This window comes from Somniosus microcephalus, chromosome 5 (assembly GCF_052327205.1).
Source record: "Somniosus microcephalus isolate GS21.2 chromosome 5, FLI_Smic_1.0, whole genome shotgun sequence".
In the NCBI taxonomy this organism is placed as follows: Eukaryota; Metazoa; Chordata; class Chondrichthyes; order Squaliformes; family Somniosidae; genus Somniosus; species Somniosus microcephalus.
In genome coordinates, this window is record NC_140991.1 from 121,835,856 (window position 1) to 121,854,250 (window position 18,395).

General features: G+C 46.9%; 1 protein-coding gene across 1 annotated transcript in view; it reads right to left on the bottom strand.

The window, feature by feature from the left end:
- LOC147117285 (ATP-binding cassette sub-family A member 13-like) overlaps positions 1-18,395 on the bottom strand; it is a 250,509-nt gene that overhangs the window by 203,519 nt on the left and 28,595 nt on the right. The window contains exon 9 of the mRNA XM_085988134.1: positions 10,888-11,068. Within this exon, the coding sequence (XP_085844260.1) occupies positions 10,888-11,068 (181 nt within the window). The remainder of the gene's footprint in view (positions 1-10,887; positions 11,069-18,395) is intronic.

Below are 18,395 nucleotides of genomic sequence, written 5' to 3' on the forward strand. Positions count from 1 at the left end.
TTTGGGGCTTATAGTATTTATAGTTTTGACAGCTCTTCCTGTCAATTTTATGAATGGGCATTTCCCTGCTACCATTGGCTCTCCATGGCCCACGTGATCCCAGGGGACGCTTCGAACTAACTGCGTCCCTGGGATGCGCAAGCACTGAGCGCCGGCAGTTGGAAGAGGCCCAGGATCGGAATCCCACGCGGGCCCACAGCACAACGGCCGGCGCGCTAGGTAAGTGCAGGTAGGAGGCTTGCACCCGCGGGAAGCCTCCGACCCGAACTTCTGGGCCATTACTGAAGTGTACTAAAGAATTGGTAGGGTGAATTGATTCCAGACATTTAAACATGCGGTGATTTATTTTCATTAAACTTTAATGTTTTTTAATGTAATAGGACATGATTATTTTTTGCTTTTGGTCAAATATGAAACTTTGATATTTCACAGTAACCAAGTGAACACTGAAGAACGATGATTGTAGTTTAGCTTTATCGGTGTTTCAGAAGCAGTTACAGTGTTGAAGAAGTATCTACATCCAAACCATTAATGTGTCTGTTCTCTCCACAGATGCTGACTGATCTGCCAAGTGTTTCCAGTATTTTCTGTTTTTGTTTTAGATTCCAACATCTGCAGTATTTTGCTTTTTACAATTTTTATTGTTTATTTTGGGTTACTTGTAAAGCATGTTGGAAAATGTATTCTCTTAACAGGCCCTATAGAAATCCCAGTCAACATCCCCCAGGGTACCATTTAGTATGTGTTGTAATTTTCTCCCGCTTATGATGTCTATAAAACCGAAGCCCATCCTCTTTGACTCCTACCAGTGGTACCTCTCTGTTTGCCACCTCAGGCTTATCCCAGCGGTGCAAAGCTTTCTCATGCTACTCACTTCCTAAATGTTGGCCACCGCTGCTCCTTCCTTCCTCCGACTGTTGCGAAGGCTCTAATCCATGTCTTTTTACCTAGAGGCTCAACTTCTCCAGAGCTCTCTTTTCTGGTCTCCACCCATCACTTATTCAAATGTTGAGGACTACAGCCTCTCCTGAACTAAGTCCTGCACTGCCTTCGCCCCTGTACTTACCAAGCTCCACTAGCTTCCATCCCTCAACAAATTGATTATAACATCCTTGTCCTCAATTACAATTCCTCCACTGATTCATCCCAACTTGCATCTGTGAACTCCTCCAGATCTATGTTAACGCTTGTACACTCTGCCCCTCCAACACTGGATTACTTCTCATTACCCACATTCCTCATTCCACTATCAGCAGCTCTTCTTTCAGCCACTATGACCCTGTCCACCCTTCCTAAATCACTCTGCCTGCCTCCTCCTTTCCTAATTTAAACTGATTCTTAAAACCCTTCCCTTTAACTACACCTTCACCTCCCTCTCTAACTTCTCTCTCCTTTTTTTCTCTCCTGCTCAATGTCCAACTTCTTCCCTCCATCCTTTAAGTGCTCTGAGAAACAGTATAGCTGGAATTTTCCCATCAAAAAACGGGTGGGTTTGGAGCGTGGGGGAAGTTAAATTGGTAAAAATGTGAATCCCAACCTGATCCCGCCTCCAACCCGCCCACTTCCGGTTTTGCCGGAGGCAGGCGACCAATCCGCTGCCAGGTGGTGTTACCTCAATTTAAATATTGTAATGAGGCTGGAAGCCTCTATTTTTCCCTTCCATTTTGTTTTTAACTGCATGTGGACGGGTTTCACACAATTTGTGAAACCCGGCAGTTAAACAGAGGTGGGGACTGCTGCACCCAGGAGGTAAGTGGCTTTATACCTACCTCCTGGATCCAGGGTCCCTACCGTACCCACCCCTTGCAATCAGAGACCACTGCACGAAGCCTCTGATCGCATTCCCAGGCTCCCCCTCCCCACTCCCAGGTCTCACACCCCCACCCCCCACTCCCAGGCTTCCCCCCCCCCCAACGATGATGAGGCCGGCCACGATCTTCCACCCCACCCGATCCCTGGCCGACTCCCCCCAACCCCCACCGTGAGCTCCGTTCCCCCCCCCCCCCGATACCCACTCCCCCTCCCCTGCATTTTCAGCCTCCCCACCAATATCTATGCCCACATGTCAGTTTAATGGTAATGGATGCTATGTTAGTGAGAACAGTCATTGAGATGGGTCTTGGCCAACTTGGATTTCTGGCACACTGGCTGGGTTTATGTCATTTTATATTCCAGAAGCACATCCAATTCAGCAAATTAGATGCAAATCCAACATCCCTTTGGAATACTAATGGCAACAAAAAATAAATTGAAACTCCACAGAGTTGAAAAGGTTCCGAGTACCATCAGATGCTCCCTTGTGGCTTATGCACATTCCTGGTTTTCCACAGAAAACAGCCAGCCTTCAGGAGCTCAGTGTACCAATTTTATATCATTTTATCACTAAATACAAACCTGCTGTTTGAGATGGTTTGGCATGGCCTTCATTTTTGTATGCTTATGGAACACATTAATAGTAATCAGAGCCAGTGCACTTGCATCACATCCTTCTGTCAATGTTGTCCCTTCTCCTACTCTCTTGCTGGACTACATTTCCACAGGCACCAGGTGCCACCTGGGACTTCAACCAATTGACCATTCTTTATGTATAAGCAAAGACAGCAATTGTCAGCAGGCTATTCAACCACTGAGACCATCACAGCCAAGCTCAATCCTGTCCACACCCACAACCCACAAATGCACATTTCCAGTGGGGATCATTGAACAGCAATCTGGAATGGAAACCCTGGCCAATCCTCCATTCCCCATAAACTCTAGGGGGTCGATTTTCATTCAGGTGCAGGGAATTGGCGGTTTCCCCGAATTTAGTGATTCTGACACGATTGTAAATGGGTCTGTGAGATTGATGCAAATTTAACACAATTGGCCAATTGATTTCCAGCGTGTGGGAAGCCGTGGCAATTGAGTATTTCCAGTCAGAAAGTTGCAGAATATGACATCATCATTGCTGCTGCTTTTAAGGTTCACAACAAGCCTTGCTTCCTCTGCAGGCTTCCAACATTCCACGTTAAGATGGCACAGGAGCCTGCAGGAGGAACGGCCAGCGGGAGGGCCAGATCTGCGCCCAAATTTGATGAGGCTTCACTACAGGCATTATTGGATGGTGCTAGGACCCACGGGGAGGTCCTCTTCCCTTCTTCAGGAAGGAAGAGGCCTCCCAGCCAGACCAAGGCTGTGTGGCTAGAGGTGGCAGGTCAAGTCAACTTCTTGGGGCTAACACGAAGAACGTGGTTGCAGTGCAGGAAAAGATTCCATGACCTTCTTCGCACTGGAAAAGTAAGTACTGTATGATGTTTCCATCACCCTCAATATGATCCCCATTGCCTTTCCTCACCAGCACTCAGCTTTAGCAATCTCTTCCTGCACGTCCCACTAGACACTCACATCCATGCACCCTTACCCATTGCCTCCCTCTCTATGCTCACATTCACAGAACTATGCCACCATGCAGCCCTCACACTCCCACTCACTCTGATGCTTTGAACACAACTGACAACACACATGGAGGGCCAAGGTCTTGCAACCTCACTCCATCTTTGCCTCCTTCTAAGTAATCTATGCTATGCAATCTCTGCACTCACTCCTTCATTCTCACTCAACCTCCACTTGTCTCTCTCATTGCAGGAAAAGAGAGCTCACAACAGGAGAGAGTGAGCCAGGACAGGAGGAGGGCCACCCTCATTAGCCCAGCTCACCCCCCGGGAGGAAGGCGTCCTGGAGATTGCCGGGGCTGACCGAGATGTGGACGTTGGGGAAGGACAGGCAGGAGCATCACAGCAAGTTGGTGACAGAATAGTTTTCCATCTCTCTCATTGGCATTGCATGAGTCTCTGATAATGATTCTGAAGCTACATCATATGGACTTATGATCATCTGCAGAATACAATGTGCATGTAACCTTGACATCACATCTCTAACTTTTTCCTTGACTCCCCCACGGGACCATCGAGAGCCCCCATCCCCACTTTGCAGGAGGAAGAGCCTGAGCAGCCAGACTCCTCAGAGGAATCTGCAACCTCTGAGGGCACAGCGTCAACAGCAATAAGCGCACCCAGCACCAGCGCAGACACTCACACCTCGGTGGGACCTTCAGGACATAGAGTAGAGTTGTCACCTGGTGTATCACAGCTCACAAGTGAGCATCAGCAGATTGTGGAGACAGGGACAGCAGTGGAGAGTCCTCGTCGGAGGGCGCAGGACTCTGCCAGCTCAGCTCAGCTGCATGTCGACCCTCTGCCTCTGGGTCCATCCGTAAGATCAAAGGTGATGGAACTCCAGGCACAGATGCAGGAGTCTCTGGCAGGTTTTGTCTCTAGGGTCACTGCGAGTGTGGAGCGAATGGAGGAGTCCATAGCGAACATGAGCAGAGCCTTTGTGGAGTCATTGGCGCATGAACGCATCACCATGGAAAGGATGGCAACCTCCGTGGAAAGGATGGCTACAGTAGAGGAGAGGATGGCTATGGCCATGGAGGAGCTAAGTCGCCAGAGTGTTGAAAACATGGTGAATAGACTGACATCTCTGGAAGAGCGATGGTCAGCTATTGAACAGAGAAACCAGACCTTCATGGCAGGCCCTCTGAGTAGGACTGCCATTGTAGAAACGGGTCCCCATGGCCCCCCTGATGTGCAGCAAGCTGCTCTCAAGCCACTTGCAGGCACTGAGGAGGACCTGACCCATGAGAGGGAGGTTGGTGGCAGACCTCAAGGAAGTGAGGGCTCCTCTCCAAGCGCTCACACTTCCATGCCACTGCAGAGCCCTCGGTCAGAGCCCCGCCGGAGTCCACACCAAATGGAGATAGAAGTCTCAACCCCTGCACAGCCGCAGGAGCAGCAGACTGCTGGCGAGCCCTCACAGGCTTGCCATCCCAGAGGACGCCCGCCAAAGGTGTCGAGACAGGAGCAGCAGGAAAGTGAGGAAGGGGCCTCCACATCTGCTGAAGCCAGAGGGGAACCACTACGTAGGAGCACGCATAAGAGGAAAATAAAGCACTAATAGTCACAAGGGTAGTCACTTGGGTGAAATGTGTTTATTTTTAAAATGCCATCAGTTGGTTATTGTAAATAAAATTTCTGATGGCAACTTCTGCAGTTGTGGCGTGTGTCATTTCGCGAATGGGGCTGGAGGTCCTCTAATGCCAAGAGGGGAAGGAAAAAAAGGCCTCCCATGCTTCTGGTAGGTGCCTCAGTTGAGGAAGCGCTGAGTGAGGGTGGCGAGAGGGGTCACACTGGAGAAGTATGTTAGGCTCCAAACTTCCACAGCTGTGGTTATGCCTTCTAAACGTTCCCCCAGGCCTGAGACAACAAAGTCCTGCCACCTGCAAATGATGACTGATCAAATATCCTCTTTAATGTTGGACCTGCAGCTGATAGTCAGCAAGCCAATAGTGTTCACGCCAGGTTTCACAGGCGTCATCCCTACCAGACGCGTTTTGCGTGGGAAAAGGGTTAAACAGGCAAGGGCCTGTTAAAATGGGATTATAAAGGCCAATCAGTGCTGCTTAAGGGCCCTAAAGACCAGTCCCGCTTGTTGCAGGTGGGACTAATTCGGGTCATAGAGTCATAGAGAGTCATAGAGTTTTACAGCACAGAAAGAGGCCCTTCGGCCCATCGTGTCTGCGCCGCCCATCCCTCCCTGTCCAGTCTAATCCCATTTTCCAGCATTTGGTCCATAGCCTTGTATGCAATGGCATTTCAAGTGCTCATCCAAATGCTTCTTGAATGTTGTGAGGGTTCCTGCCTCTACCACCCTTTCAGGCAGTGAGTTCCAGCTTCCAACCACCCTCTGGGTGAAAAAGTTCCTCCTCAAATCCCCCCTAAATCTCCTGCCCCTTACCCTGAATCTGTGCCCCCTTGTTATTGACCCCCCTACTAAGGGGAAAAGTTCCTCTTTATCTACCCTATCTATGCCCCTCATCATTTTGTACACCTCAATCAGGTCCCCCCTCAGCCTTCTTTGCTCCAAGGAAAACAACCCCAGCCTGTCCAGTCTCTCTTCATAGCTGAGGCGCTCCATCCCAGGTAACATCCTGGTGAATCTTCTCTGCACCCTCTCCAAAGTAATCACATCCTTCCTATAGTGAGGCGACCAGAACTGCACACAGTACTCCAGCTGTGGCCTCACCAGCGTTTTGTACAGCTCCATCATAACCTCCCTGCTCTTATATTCTATGCCTCTGCTAATGAAGGCAAGTATCCCATAAGCCTTTTTAACCACCTTATCTACCTGTTCCGCTGCCTTCAGGGAATTATGTACATGTACACCAAGGTCCCTCTGACCCTCTGTACTTCCTAGGGTCCTACCACTCATTGTGTATTCCCTTGCCTTATTTGTCCGTCCAAAATGCATCACCTCGCACTTTTCCGGGTTAAATTCCATTTGCCACTTTTCCGCCCATCTGACCAACCCGTTAATATTGTCCTGTAGCCTGAGGCTTTCCTCCTCGCAATTTACCACCCCACCAATTTTCGTGTCATCCGCGAACTTACTGATCATACCCTTTACATTCTCATCCAAATCATTAATGTAGATCACAAACAGCAAGGGACCCAGCACCGATCCCTGAGGTACCCCACTGGACACAGGCTTCCAGTCACAAAAGCAACCTTCGACCATCACCCTCTGCCTCCTGCCACTCAGCCAGTTTAGGATCCAACGCGCCAAGGCCCCCTGGATCCCATGGGCTCTTACCTTCTTGACCAGTCTCCTATGCGGGACCTTGTCAAAAGCTTTACTGAAGTCCATGTAAACCACATCCACAGCATTTCCCTCATCCACACACCTAGTCACCCCCTCGAAAAATTCAATCAGATTTGTCAGACATGACTTACCCTTGACAAAGCCATGCTGACTATCCCCGATTAATCCTTGCCTCTCCAAGTGGAGACTAATTTTGTCCCTCAGAATTTTTTCCAATAATTTCCCTACCACAGATGTTAGGCTCACTGGCCTGTAATTCCCTGGTTTATCCCTGCTACCCTTCTTGAATAATGGTACTACATTAGCTGTTCTCCAGTCCTCTGGTACATCCCCTGTGGCCAGAGAGGTTCTGAAAATTTGTGTCAGAGCCCCTGCAATCTCCTCCTTTGCCTCACACAACAGCCTGGGATACATCTCGTCCGGGCCTGGGGATTTATCCACTTTTTGGCCTGCTAAAACCGCTAGTACCTCCTCCCTCTCGATGCTAATATGTTCAAGTATGTCACAGTCCCCTTGCCCGACTTCTATATCTACATCGTCTTTCTCCATAGTGAACACTGAGGCAAAAAATTCATTTAAAACCCCACCTACTTCATCTGGCTCTACACACAGCTTGCCACTTTGGTCCCTAATGGGCCCTACCCTTTCCCTGGTTATCCTCTTGCCCTTAATATACTTATAAAACATCTTAGGATTTTCCTTTATTTTGCTCGCCAGTGTTATTTCATGGCCCCTCCTCGCCCTCCTAATTTCCTTTTTAAGTATGCCCCTGCACCTCCTATACTCCTCTTGGGCTTCCACCGTCTTTTGTCTTTTGTAACTGCCAAAAGCCCCCCTTTTTTTCCTAATGCATTTTTGTATATCCTTTGTCATCCAAGGTTCCCTTTGCTTGTTGGTCCCACCCTTGACCTTTACAGGAACATGTTGGTGTTGTACTCTCTCTATTTCCCTTCTGAAAGCCTCCCACTGTTTTGATGTGGATTTTCCTATAAGTAGCTGCTCCCAGTTCACTTTTGCCAGATCCTGTCTTATCTTATTAAAATCGGCCTTCCCCCAATTTAGAACCCTGATTTCCGGGCCGTCTTTGTCTTTTTCCATGACCACCTTAAATCTCACCGAATTGTGGTCACTATCGCCAAAATGCTCTCCTACAGACACTTCCACCACCTGCCCGGCTACATTCCCTAGAATTAGGTCCAGTACCGCCCCCTCTCTTGTAGGACTTTCTACATGTTGGCTCAAAAAGCTTTCCTGGATGCACTTTAAGAATTCTGCTCCCTCCAAGCCTTTCACCCTCTGACTATCCCAATTTATATTGGGGAAGTTGAAATCCCCCACTATTACTACCCTATTATTTTCACACTTTTCTGATATCTGCCTGCATATCTGTTCCTCTATCTCCCCCTGACTGTTTGGGGGCCTATAGTACACTCCCAGCAAGGTGCTTGACCCCTTTTTGTTTTTAAGTTCTACCCATATGGCCTCATTAGAGGAACCCGCTAATATATCATCCCTCCTTACAGCAGTAATAGACTCCTTAATTAATATTGCAACACCCCCTCCCCTTTTACACCCCCCTCTGTCTCGCCTGAAGATTCTATACCCCGGAATATTTAGCTGCCAGTCCTGACCCTCCCTCAACCATGTCTCCGTGATAGCAACAATATCGTACTCCCATGTGTTCAACAACAACTTCAGTTCATCCACCTTATTTGCAAGACTCCTTGCATTAAAATAAATGCCTTCCAGCCCTGCCATATTCCCTTTTGCCTTCACATCTTTGCTCTGCCTTCCCTGCTGAATTGTTTTTTCCTCCTTATTTGGCTGTACATCACCCCCTACTATAGCTCCACTCTGTATCCCATCCCCCTGCCGAATTAGTTTAAACCCCCCCCAGCAGTGCTAGCAAACCTCCCCGCAAGGATATTGGTCAATCAGATACATCTCGGTTAAAATGGCGTGGAGGCGGGAACCAGGTGAGGGGGGTCGCGACCCCTAGGTTTTGCGATTTTAACCCCCCGCACGCCTAAAAGCCCGCCTCACGGCCCAATGAAAATCGAGGCCTAGGTCTCTATCATTGTCTCATAGAAACATAGAAGATAGGAGCAGGAGTAGGCCATTCGGCCCCTCGAGCCTGCTCCGCCATTCAATGCGATCATGGCTGATCATCCAAATTCAGTACCCTGTCCCTGCTTTCTCCCCATACCCCTTGATCCCTTTAGCCTTAAGAAATATATCCAACTCCTTTTTGAATATATTTAATGAATTGGCCTCTACTGCCTTCTGTGGTAGAGAATTCCACAGGTTCACCACTCTTTGGGTGAAGAAATTCCTCCTCATTTCTGTCCTAAATGGCTTACCCCTTATCCTTAGACTGTGACCCCTGGTTCTGGACTCCCCGACCAACGGGAACATCCTTCCTGCATCTAGTCTGTCCAGTCCTGTCAGAATTTTATAAGTTTCAATGAGATTCCCTCTCATTCTTCTAAACTCCAGCGAGTATAAGCCCAATCGACCCAATCTCTCCTCATACGTCATTCCTGCCATCCCAGGTATCAGTCTGGTGAATCTTCGCTGCACTCCCTCCATGGCAAGAACATCCTTCCTCAGATAAGGCAACCAAAACTGCACAATACTCAAATTGTGGTCTCACCAAGGCCCTGTACAACTGCAGCAAGACATCCTTGCTCCTGTACTCAAACCCTCTCGCTACGAAGGCCAACATACCATTTGCCTTCTTAACCGCCTGCTGCACCTGCATGCTCAGCTGAGATCAGTCAACTGCACAGACTGAGAGTTAAACCTGCATCCTTCTAGTCTGTACAGCTCACCTATTCACTGACACAAACAGCTGAGCTTTGAGGTATTTGTACACTTAACCTTTAATGAAATTTTCCCACTGGAAATCATTAAATACAAGGGAATGTCATGATCAACATATAGTGCTCCCATTAAAAGACTTTTACTTGATACAGTGTAAAAATATTTGGAAGGCAAAATGAATTTTGGAAAGTATTGTGGTAAATGTTATGATTTAGCACTCCTGGCACAGAATTTCCTGCAACAGCAATGCGCGTTGTGAAGTTTGGCACTGAAATTAGTACCATAGAGCCATAGAAGTTCATGGCACAGAAGTCCATTCAGCCAATTATGTCTCTGCTGACTCTTTGCTGGAGCCAGCCAAAACTAATCCCACTGCTCTTCTGTCTTCTCACAGCCCTGTTTTTCCTCTGCTTCAAATAGTTATCCAATTTTCCCTTAAAAGATGCAAATATCTCTGCCTCAGCCCCTGTGACAAAGCATTCCATGCTCCAACAATGCTCAGTGCGAAGAAAATTGTCTTAATGTACCTCCTCATTCTCAGTGATAATTGAACATTGATGACCCCTTGGGGGAAATTTAACCCCACAAAACAGGTGGGTTGGGGTCAGGTAGGAGGTCAAAAAATTGAATCCTGACCCCAACCCACGTCCAACCCACCCACTTCTGGTTTTAATGGAGGCGGGATGGGGGCAGGCAGCCAACCCACTCCCAGGAGGTGGGTCAACCATTTAAATATTCTAATGAGGCTGGCGTGCCTCAGATTTAGCCAGCATTTCAAATTTAACTGTGGCTGGTCGGGTTTCGCAGGCCTCGGGGAACCCCCAGCTAAAGTAAGGCAAGGACTGCTGCATCCGGTCTAGTGCCACAGGCCTACTCACCCACAGCCAGCCAGATGGAGAGGGTGAGAAACAGACCTTTGAAATCAGAAAACCCATTCTCCCAGGTTTCCCGACCGCTTCCTAGCCCCCCTGCTCCCAACCCGCCTCCAGATTAAAATTCCAGCCCTCGTCACTGACTCCCCAAACAGAAGAAATCGTCTTTCCCTATTCAGTCTATCAAAATCCTTCATAATTTTAAAAATCCCCATTAAAACTCCTCAGCTTTCTCTGCTCCATTGGAAATAATGCCAGTTTCTCTAGTCTCTCCTCCTAACTATTGTCTCCCATCCCTGGCATCATCCTGGTGAATCTACATTGTGTGTCCAATTCCCGGTCCACACGATTTTCCAAACATTAACTGTCCATTGTAGTTTTTTCTTTTTATCTCTATGAAGTAAAGACATTTAAATCTGATGAGAATGAAGCTGCTGCAGCTATAAACTACAACACTAAAACTGTTCACTCCATTCAGTCAAGATTCTCTTACTGGCATTTGTAGGAATGTTGTATTTGATTAAATCTTCCTCTGAGAGTTCGTCGATTTGGGGTAATTCTGAGAACATCATGCCACCATCAAATATGCTGGACGATTTTGTTTTACAGATTGCTTTGGAGATAGTTTGGAAAGAACTACTGGCAGAAATTCTCGCAGACCTTCCTTGAACAGTCTAGACATAGATAAAAGACAATGTCAGCCATTTTTCACACCGTCAGAATAAAAAGGAAAATATTGCATGGGATGATGGTTCTTTACTTTATAAATACAAGCATTTCAGCTGTTTTCACTAGTATTTGTTATCTATGTGTGTTATGCTGATTAGACCCTGCAAAATTAGATCTATCACCCTTTTATATTAAAGTTACATTTTGATGAAAACATGATCATTCACATCAGCCGAAAAGATCTTATTTTCTAAACATAAAAGCAAGTTAAAAACATGAGAAAACATAACATCCATGATGAAACAACAGCTCTGATTTTATGATTCTGGTAAAACTAGATGCTAGCATGCCCATGTTAACAGATGGGAGGGCTGGCCTGGCCAATTTTCTGATTTAGATCCATTCCATCAATTTTAATGGGCCCCCTGCACACCGAAAATGTGCACGAGGAGTCAGGCTGGAGCATGGTTGGCTGTAAATCAGAACATTGGGACAACCAACTGCTCTTAAAGGAATGCTGCTGCTTACCCCTAAAGGGGAGTAGAGGAATGCTGCAGTCGGGTAGAAGTGGGGGTGGGAGTGGGGATGTAGATAGGAGTTGGGATAGGGTGGGGCAGGAGTGGAGATGGGGACAGGAGTTGGGGGACAAGAGTGAGGATGTGGATAGGCATTGGGATAGGGTGGGGGCAGGTGTGGGGATGGGGCTCAGGGCACGCTTGGGAGTGGGGGTGGTTGTGCAGTTTGGAGATCTCTTGAATGATGTCTATGGGAAAGACTCCATCATTAGATATGGCTCCAGCTGTTGCAGGCATCTAGCAAAACCCTACGTCTAAAGTTTCTAGACCACTAACCATTTCATCAGGACTGTAGTACCTCAGAATGTGGAGGGACTACTGTAGAATGAAAGTGGCAAGGGTGCCCCCAGGAAAACAGGTATTGACGTGCAGAATGCTGTTTCTTTGGTCAGTAAAAATTTATTGAGAAACCCCTTCCTCTTCATATAAACAATGTAATAATAATAATAATATAATAATAATCAACTTTATTGTCATTGTTAGTGCACAAGTGCAGTACAACGAAATGTAGGCTTGCGGCTCCCGAGAGTGTACATTAAATGTGGAGCCCTGCTGGCCACATGGGTCCTATCTACGATGCCATGCAGTCTTGCCACTTGAAAAAGTCCTGTATCTTCTCCAGTTACTGAGTCCTTTCCACTCGGGAAGTTGTGAAGGTATTTCACATGACAAACATAGTATCTGTGATTTACTTCATACATCTGTTTACAGCAGATACGCTCGTTTAGCTGATATCCCTTGCAGTGGCTTGGAAAGATCCTGTAGCGTAAAGAGTTAATGCCATTGACACTTTCACAGCTATAGGAGTGTCATACCAGTCATGGATATAGTTTGATAGCAAAATACTGCAGATGTTGGAAATCCGAAATAACAACAGAAAATGCTGGAAAAACTCAGCAAGTCAGGCAACATCCGTGGAGAGAAATTTGAGATATAGTTTGATCAGCCCACAGTAGACTGCACAGCTCAGTCAATGCCTCGCTGGTGAAGCATAGTATCAGAGACAGATCTCCTCTAACATCTCCAGGGACAACCGGCATGTTCTGTAAATTCAGGCCCTGGTATATCACTGAGAGTACATGTAGCCCCTGAGGAGTCTTTGCACCTAAAGATGATTTTACCCCCTCATAAATTCATTCTCTTCATCTAGGACACGCAGTACATCGAATCTCAAATGGATTGCCATCCTTTCACCTTGCTTTCTCTGCACCTTATGCAGCAGCAAGGGCCACCACTGCAGGTAATAGACGACGATGAAATGCAAAATGATTAAAAACGGAGGCTTCTGCAAATATGCAAGATGTACAATGTTTCAAAGTTGCTCGCAATCATCAATCAACATCCAAATGTAAGCTAGCTTTAAAATATGTACAAGGTCCATTTCCCACATAAGGACCTCATTTTATTAATTTTTCAATATAAAGTGGGGTTTCATATGCCTGTAGCAAGGGGTATTTCTGCTCCACTGGATTGATCCAGTGGCCTGATTTCACTACTCACGCGTTTTTTTTGTTTATTTGTTCTCGAGATGTGGATGTTACTGGCAGGGCCACATTTATTGCCCATCACTAATTGCCCTGAAGAAGTGTTGGTGGGCCTCCTCCTTGAACCGCTGCAGTCCTTTTGGTGATGGCACACCCACAATGGTGTTAGGTAGGAAATTCCAGGATACTGACCCAGCAACAATGAAGGAACTATAATATATGTTCAAGTCAGGATAATATGTGGCTTAGAAGAGAACGTTGAGGTGATGGTGTTCCCATGATATTACTGCTACACAAGGTCCCATTCCTCCATTACGTCTAGATCTGCCTGCAGGCTACTCTTTTCATCAAAGGTCCTAACTCCTGCACATACGGTGTCTTCCACAAACTTGTGAACTATTCCCCTGATGTCTTTATCCAGATCATTAAGAAAGATGATGAAGACCAAAGGACCGAACATGATCCCAGTGGGACCCCAGTAGTGACCTTCCCTGAGCAGAGCTGCTACCATTAATAGACCCTATTAATATACAAATGCAGCCAATTTATTACTCAACCGAAGATCTGCCGGCCAAGTCCCACAAGACGCAATGGTATTTAACAACCTTTTGTGAGGTAATTTATTAAATGCCTTGTGAAAATCTAGATATGAATTGCAAACAACATCCAGAGTTTTGGTGTGCCAGCGCCACTGGCCCTCATTTTAATTAATTTATATCAGCTCTGTGGTGGATCACAAGAAGGGTCAAATCGCAATCACAAACTTAGGCATTTCAATTTTAGGGGCAGAACACCAGCAGAAATGTTTTCCACACCAATTTCTAGGCCAAAAAATACAACTGCACCAATTGTAAGCCCCATAACCGATGAAAATGGTAAAGAATTTTGGGGTCTGTTCAACTTTTCCCCTTCATTCTTCCTCAGTTTTAATATTTTAACTTTAATTTTTTTCCTATTAAATATAACTAAGTGTATCTTTTCTTACCTCAACAACTAACTTTAGAACATTTGGTTGGTTCTCTTCTTGCTCCTTGCTTCTACCATTATTGTGGAGGTGGAAGGAATATTTAAAAATCAGATTTTTATTTGGTGAAAACCAGCTCCAACGGTAATTCAATGAATGGAAACCCTAAAATTTGAAGATTGACATGGCCACATCACAGACATTCCCAGGTCAATTGTTGATCTGTAAAATATGTTGAACTGGGAGATTTGCTGATGAACAAGTGGACTAAGTTTTCGGCCCCAAATGGCCGAATGGCCTACTCCTGCTCCTATCTTCTATGTTTCAAAGCCTGATTAGAGCCGGATGACTAAACTGTTCCTCAGGGAGATAAATGTTGGCCCAGAAATTCGGGTCTCCACGGGTGAGTACGCACGGGGTACTCACGCGTAAGCCCAACAAAAGTGCCGGTTTCGTGCATGCACTGCACATGCGCGGGAAACCGGCACTTCCGTTCCCCTGAAAGAAGGGGTTCAGAAGTGGAACGCATGCGCCAGAGAGGCAGCGCATGCGCATTGAACTTACGTTTTTTTTCCAGGTTTTTCCGGGAGGGTAAGTCTCCAGCAGTTACACTTTTAAATAGCAGGCACAAGGCCTGCTTTTAACAAGGTAAGTGGTGAATTAATTAAAATTAAAACATTTTTTCCACAGGTTTATTATTTTTATAAATACTTTAAAGAAAGGTAAGTTTATTTTTAGCCCCGTTAGAAAATGCGATTAATTTTTTCAAAAATTTAAATTATTGTTTAAAATAGTTATTTCATGACATTTATAGTTTATTTTAAAAATGTGATTTTTTTTTTTTAATTTATGAGGTTTTAGTGATGTTTTGGGGCTTATAGTATTTATAGGTTTGACAGCTCTTCCTGTCAAACTTATGAATGAAGCATTCCCTGCGACCACTGGCTCTCCATGGCCCACGTGATCCCAGGGGACACATCGAACTAACTGCGCCCCTGGGATATGCAAGCACTGCGCACCGGCAGTTGGAGGAGGCCCAAGATCGGAATCCCACGCGGGCCCACAGCTCAACGGCCGGCGCGCTATGCAAGTGCAGGTCGGGGGCTTGCACCCGCGGGAAGCCCCTGACCCGAATTTCTGGGCCAATATGAATAGCTTCACAGGGACAACTTTTTAAACATTTTAGTCAAACCTACTACTCTAGTAATAAAGCTACTGATATTGGAGCCATTTTATTACTGTAATATTCTTCTCCTTCTTAGGCAGTCCCTCAGAACCAAGGATGACTTGCTTCCACATTAAAAATGAGTTCGCAGGTGACTGGTGCGGGACCTACAGTCTCCGTCACAGGTGGGGCAGACGGTGGTTGAAGGGGCGGGTGGGTGGGGTGCTTGGGTTGACGTGCACTGCTTGCGCTGCATGCGCTTGGCTTCCGCTTGCTCCCGGCGAAGAGACTCGAGGTGTTCGGCGCCTTCCCGGATGCTTCTCCTCCACTTTGTGCGGTCTTGGGCCAGGGATTCCCAGGTGTCAGTGGGGATGTTACACTTTTTCAAGGAGGCTTTGAGGGTGTCCTTGAAGCGTTTCCTCTGCCCACCTGGGGCTCTCTTGCCGTGCCGGAGCTCCGAGTAGAGCGCTTGTTTTGGGAGTCTCGTATCGGGCATGCGGACAATGTGACCCGTCCATCGGAGCTGATTGAGCGTGGTCAGAGCTTTGATGCTGGGGATGTTGGCCTGAGCAAGAACACTAACGTTGGTGCATCTATCCTGCCAATGGATTTGCAGGATCTTGCGGAGGCAGCGTTGGTGGTACCTCTCCAGTGCTTTGAGGTGCCTGCTGTACATGGTCCATGTCTCTGAGGCATACAGCAGGGCAGGTATCACTGCTGCCCTGTAGACCATGAGCTTAGTGCCAGGTTTGAGGTCCTGGTCTTCAAACACTCTCTTCCTCAGGCGACCGAAGGCTGCACTGGCACACTGAAGGTGGTGTTGGACTTCGTCGGCGATGTCTGCCCTTGTTGACAGTAGGCTCCCAAGGTATGGAAAGTAGTCCACGTTGTCCAAGGCCTTGTCGTGGATTTTGATAATCGGGGGGCAGTACTGTGTGGTGGGGGCAGGTTGGTAGAGGACCTTTGTCTTACGGATGTTTAGTGTAAGGCCCATGCTCTCGTATGCTTCAGTGAAGGTGTTGATGATGGTTTGGAGTTCGACCTCCGAGTGAGCGCAGACGCAAGCGTTGTCTACATACTGTAATTCGACGACAGAGGATGGGAAGACCTTGGATCTGGACTGGAGGCGACGGAGGTCGAACAGTTTCCCGTTTGTTCTGTAAATTAGCTCTACTCCAGCGGGGAGCTTACTGAGGGTGAGATGGAGCATTGCAGCAAGGAAGATCGAGAAGAGCGTTGGTGCGATGACACAGCCTTGCTTGACCCCGGTTCGTACATGAATTGGGTCTGTGGTGGAACCGTTGGTCAGGATCACGGCTTGCATGTCGTCATGAAGCAGGCGGGGGATGGTGACAAACTTTTGAGGGCAGCCAAATTTGAGGAGGACACTCCATAATCCCTCACGGTTGACAGTGTCGAAGGCCTTTGTGAGATCAAAGAAGGCCTTTACTTTGAAGTTCCACCTTTACTTATCCAATCATCATCAGAGCAGTCTCCAGCAAAGAACTCTCTTACCTGCTTCATACCATTATCTCCACTGACCCCCAAGGATCAATCGTTGGTCCCCTGCTCTTCCTCATCTGCATGCTGCCACTTGGCAACATCATCTGATGACATGGCATCAGATTCCATATGCATATTGATGACACGGTAAGAGAGCCCCAGGTGGGCAGAGGAAACGCTTCAAGGACACCCTCAAAGCCTCCTTGAAAAAATGTAACATCCCCACCGACACCTGGGAATCCCTGGCCCAAGACCGCACAAAGTGAAGGAGAAGCATCCGGGAAGGCGCCGAACACCTCAAGTCTCTTTGCCGGGAGCAAGCGGAAGCCAAGCGCAAGGAGCGCACATCAACCCAAGCACCCCATCCACCTGCCCCTTCAACCACCGTCTGCCCCACCTGTGACAGAGACTGTAGGTCCCGCATTGGACTCATCAGTCACCTGCAAACTCATTTTTAATGTGGAAGCAAGTCATCCTCGGTTCCCGAGGGACTGCCTAAGAAGAAGAAGAATCCCATGCGCTTTAATGTCTATTATGTGGTACTTCGTCAAACGCCTTCTGAAAATCCATATACACAACATCAACCGCACTACCCTCATCAACCCTCTCCGTTACTTCATCAAAGAACTTAATCAAGTTAGTCAAACATGATTTGCCTTTAACAAATCCATGCTGACTTTCATTTATTGGCCCAGGATTATTGTCTCTAAAAGTTTCCCCACCATTGACATTCGGTTGATTGGTCTATAATTGCCAAGTTTATCCCTCCCCTCTTTTTTGATCAGAGGTGTAACATGTGCAATCCTCCAGTCCTCTGGGCACTACTCCCATATTTTGGGAGGATTGGAGAATTGCGGCCAGAACCTCCGTATTTTGCAACTTCCTTCAGCATCCTAGGTGCCTCCCATCCTGACCAGATGACTTTTCTACTTTGAGCGCTGCCACCCTTTTAAGTACCTCCTGTTTATCTATTTTAACCCTATTCAATGTTTCTACTACCTCCTCCTTTACTGTGACATTGGCAGCATCCTCTTCTTTAGTGAAGACAGATACAAAGTACTCATTTAGTACCTCAGCCATGCCTACAACCTCCACAAAAAGATCTGCTTTTTTGCCCCTAATCAGCCCTGCCCTTCCGTTGACTACCCTTTTGCTATATATATGTTTGTAAAAGACATTTGGGCTCCCTTTTATGATACCAATAATCTATTCTGAAATACTCTCTTTGCCCCTCTTATTTTCTTTTTCAGTTCTCCCCGTAATTTTTGTATTCAGCGTGGTTCTTTACTGAATTATGAACCCAACATTTATCATAATCATCCTTTTTCTGTTTCATTTTAATCTCTAAGGGGGGAATTGTAACCTTAAAAACGGGTTGGTTTGGAGTGTGGGAGGTAGTTACATTTTTTTAAATGGGATTCCGACCTGATCCCGCCTCCAACCCACCCGCTTCCGGTTTTAACGGAGGTGGGATGGGGGGCGGGAAGCGGGTGGGCGACCAACTCGCTCCCAGGGGGAGGAATGTCAATTTAAATATTATAATGAGGTGGGATGCCTCTTTTTTAACTTCCATTCTGTTGTTAACTGCATGTAGACGGGTTTCACACAATTTGTGAAACCCAGCAGTTACAGCAAGATGGG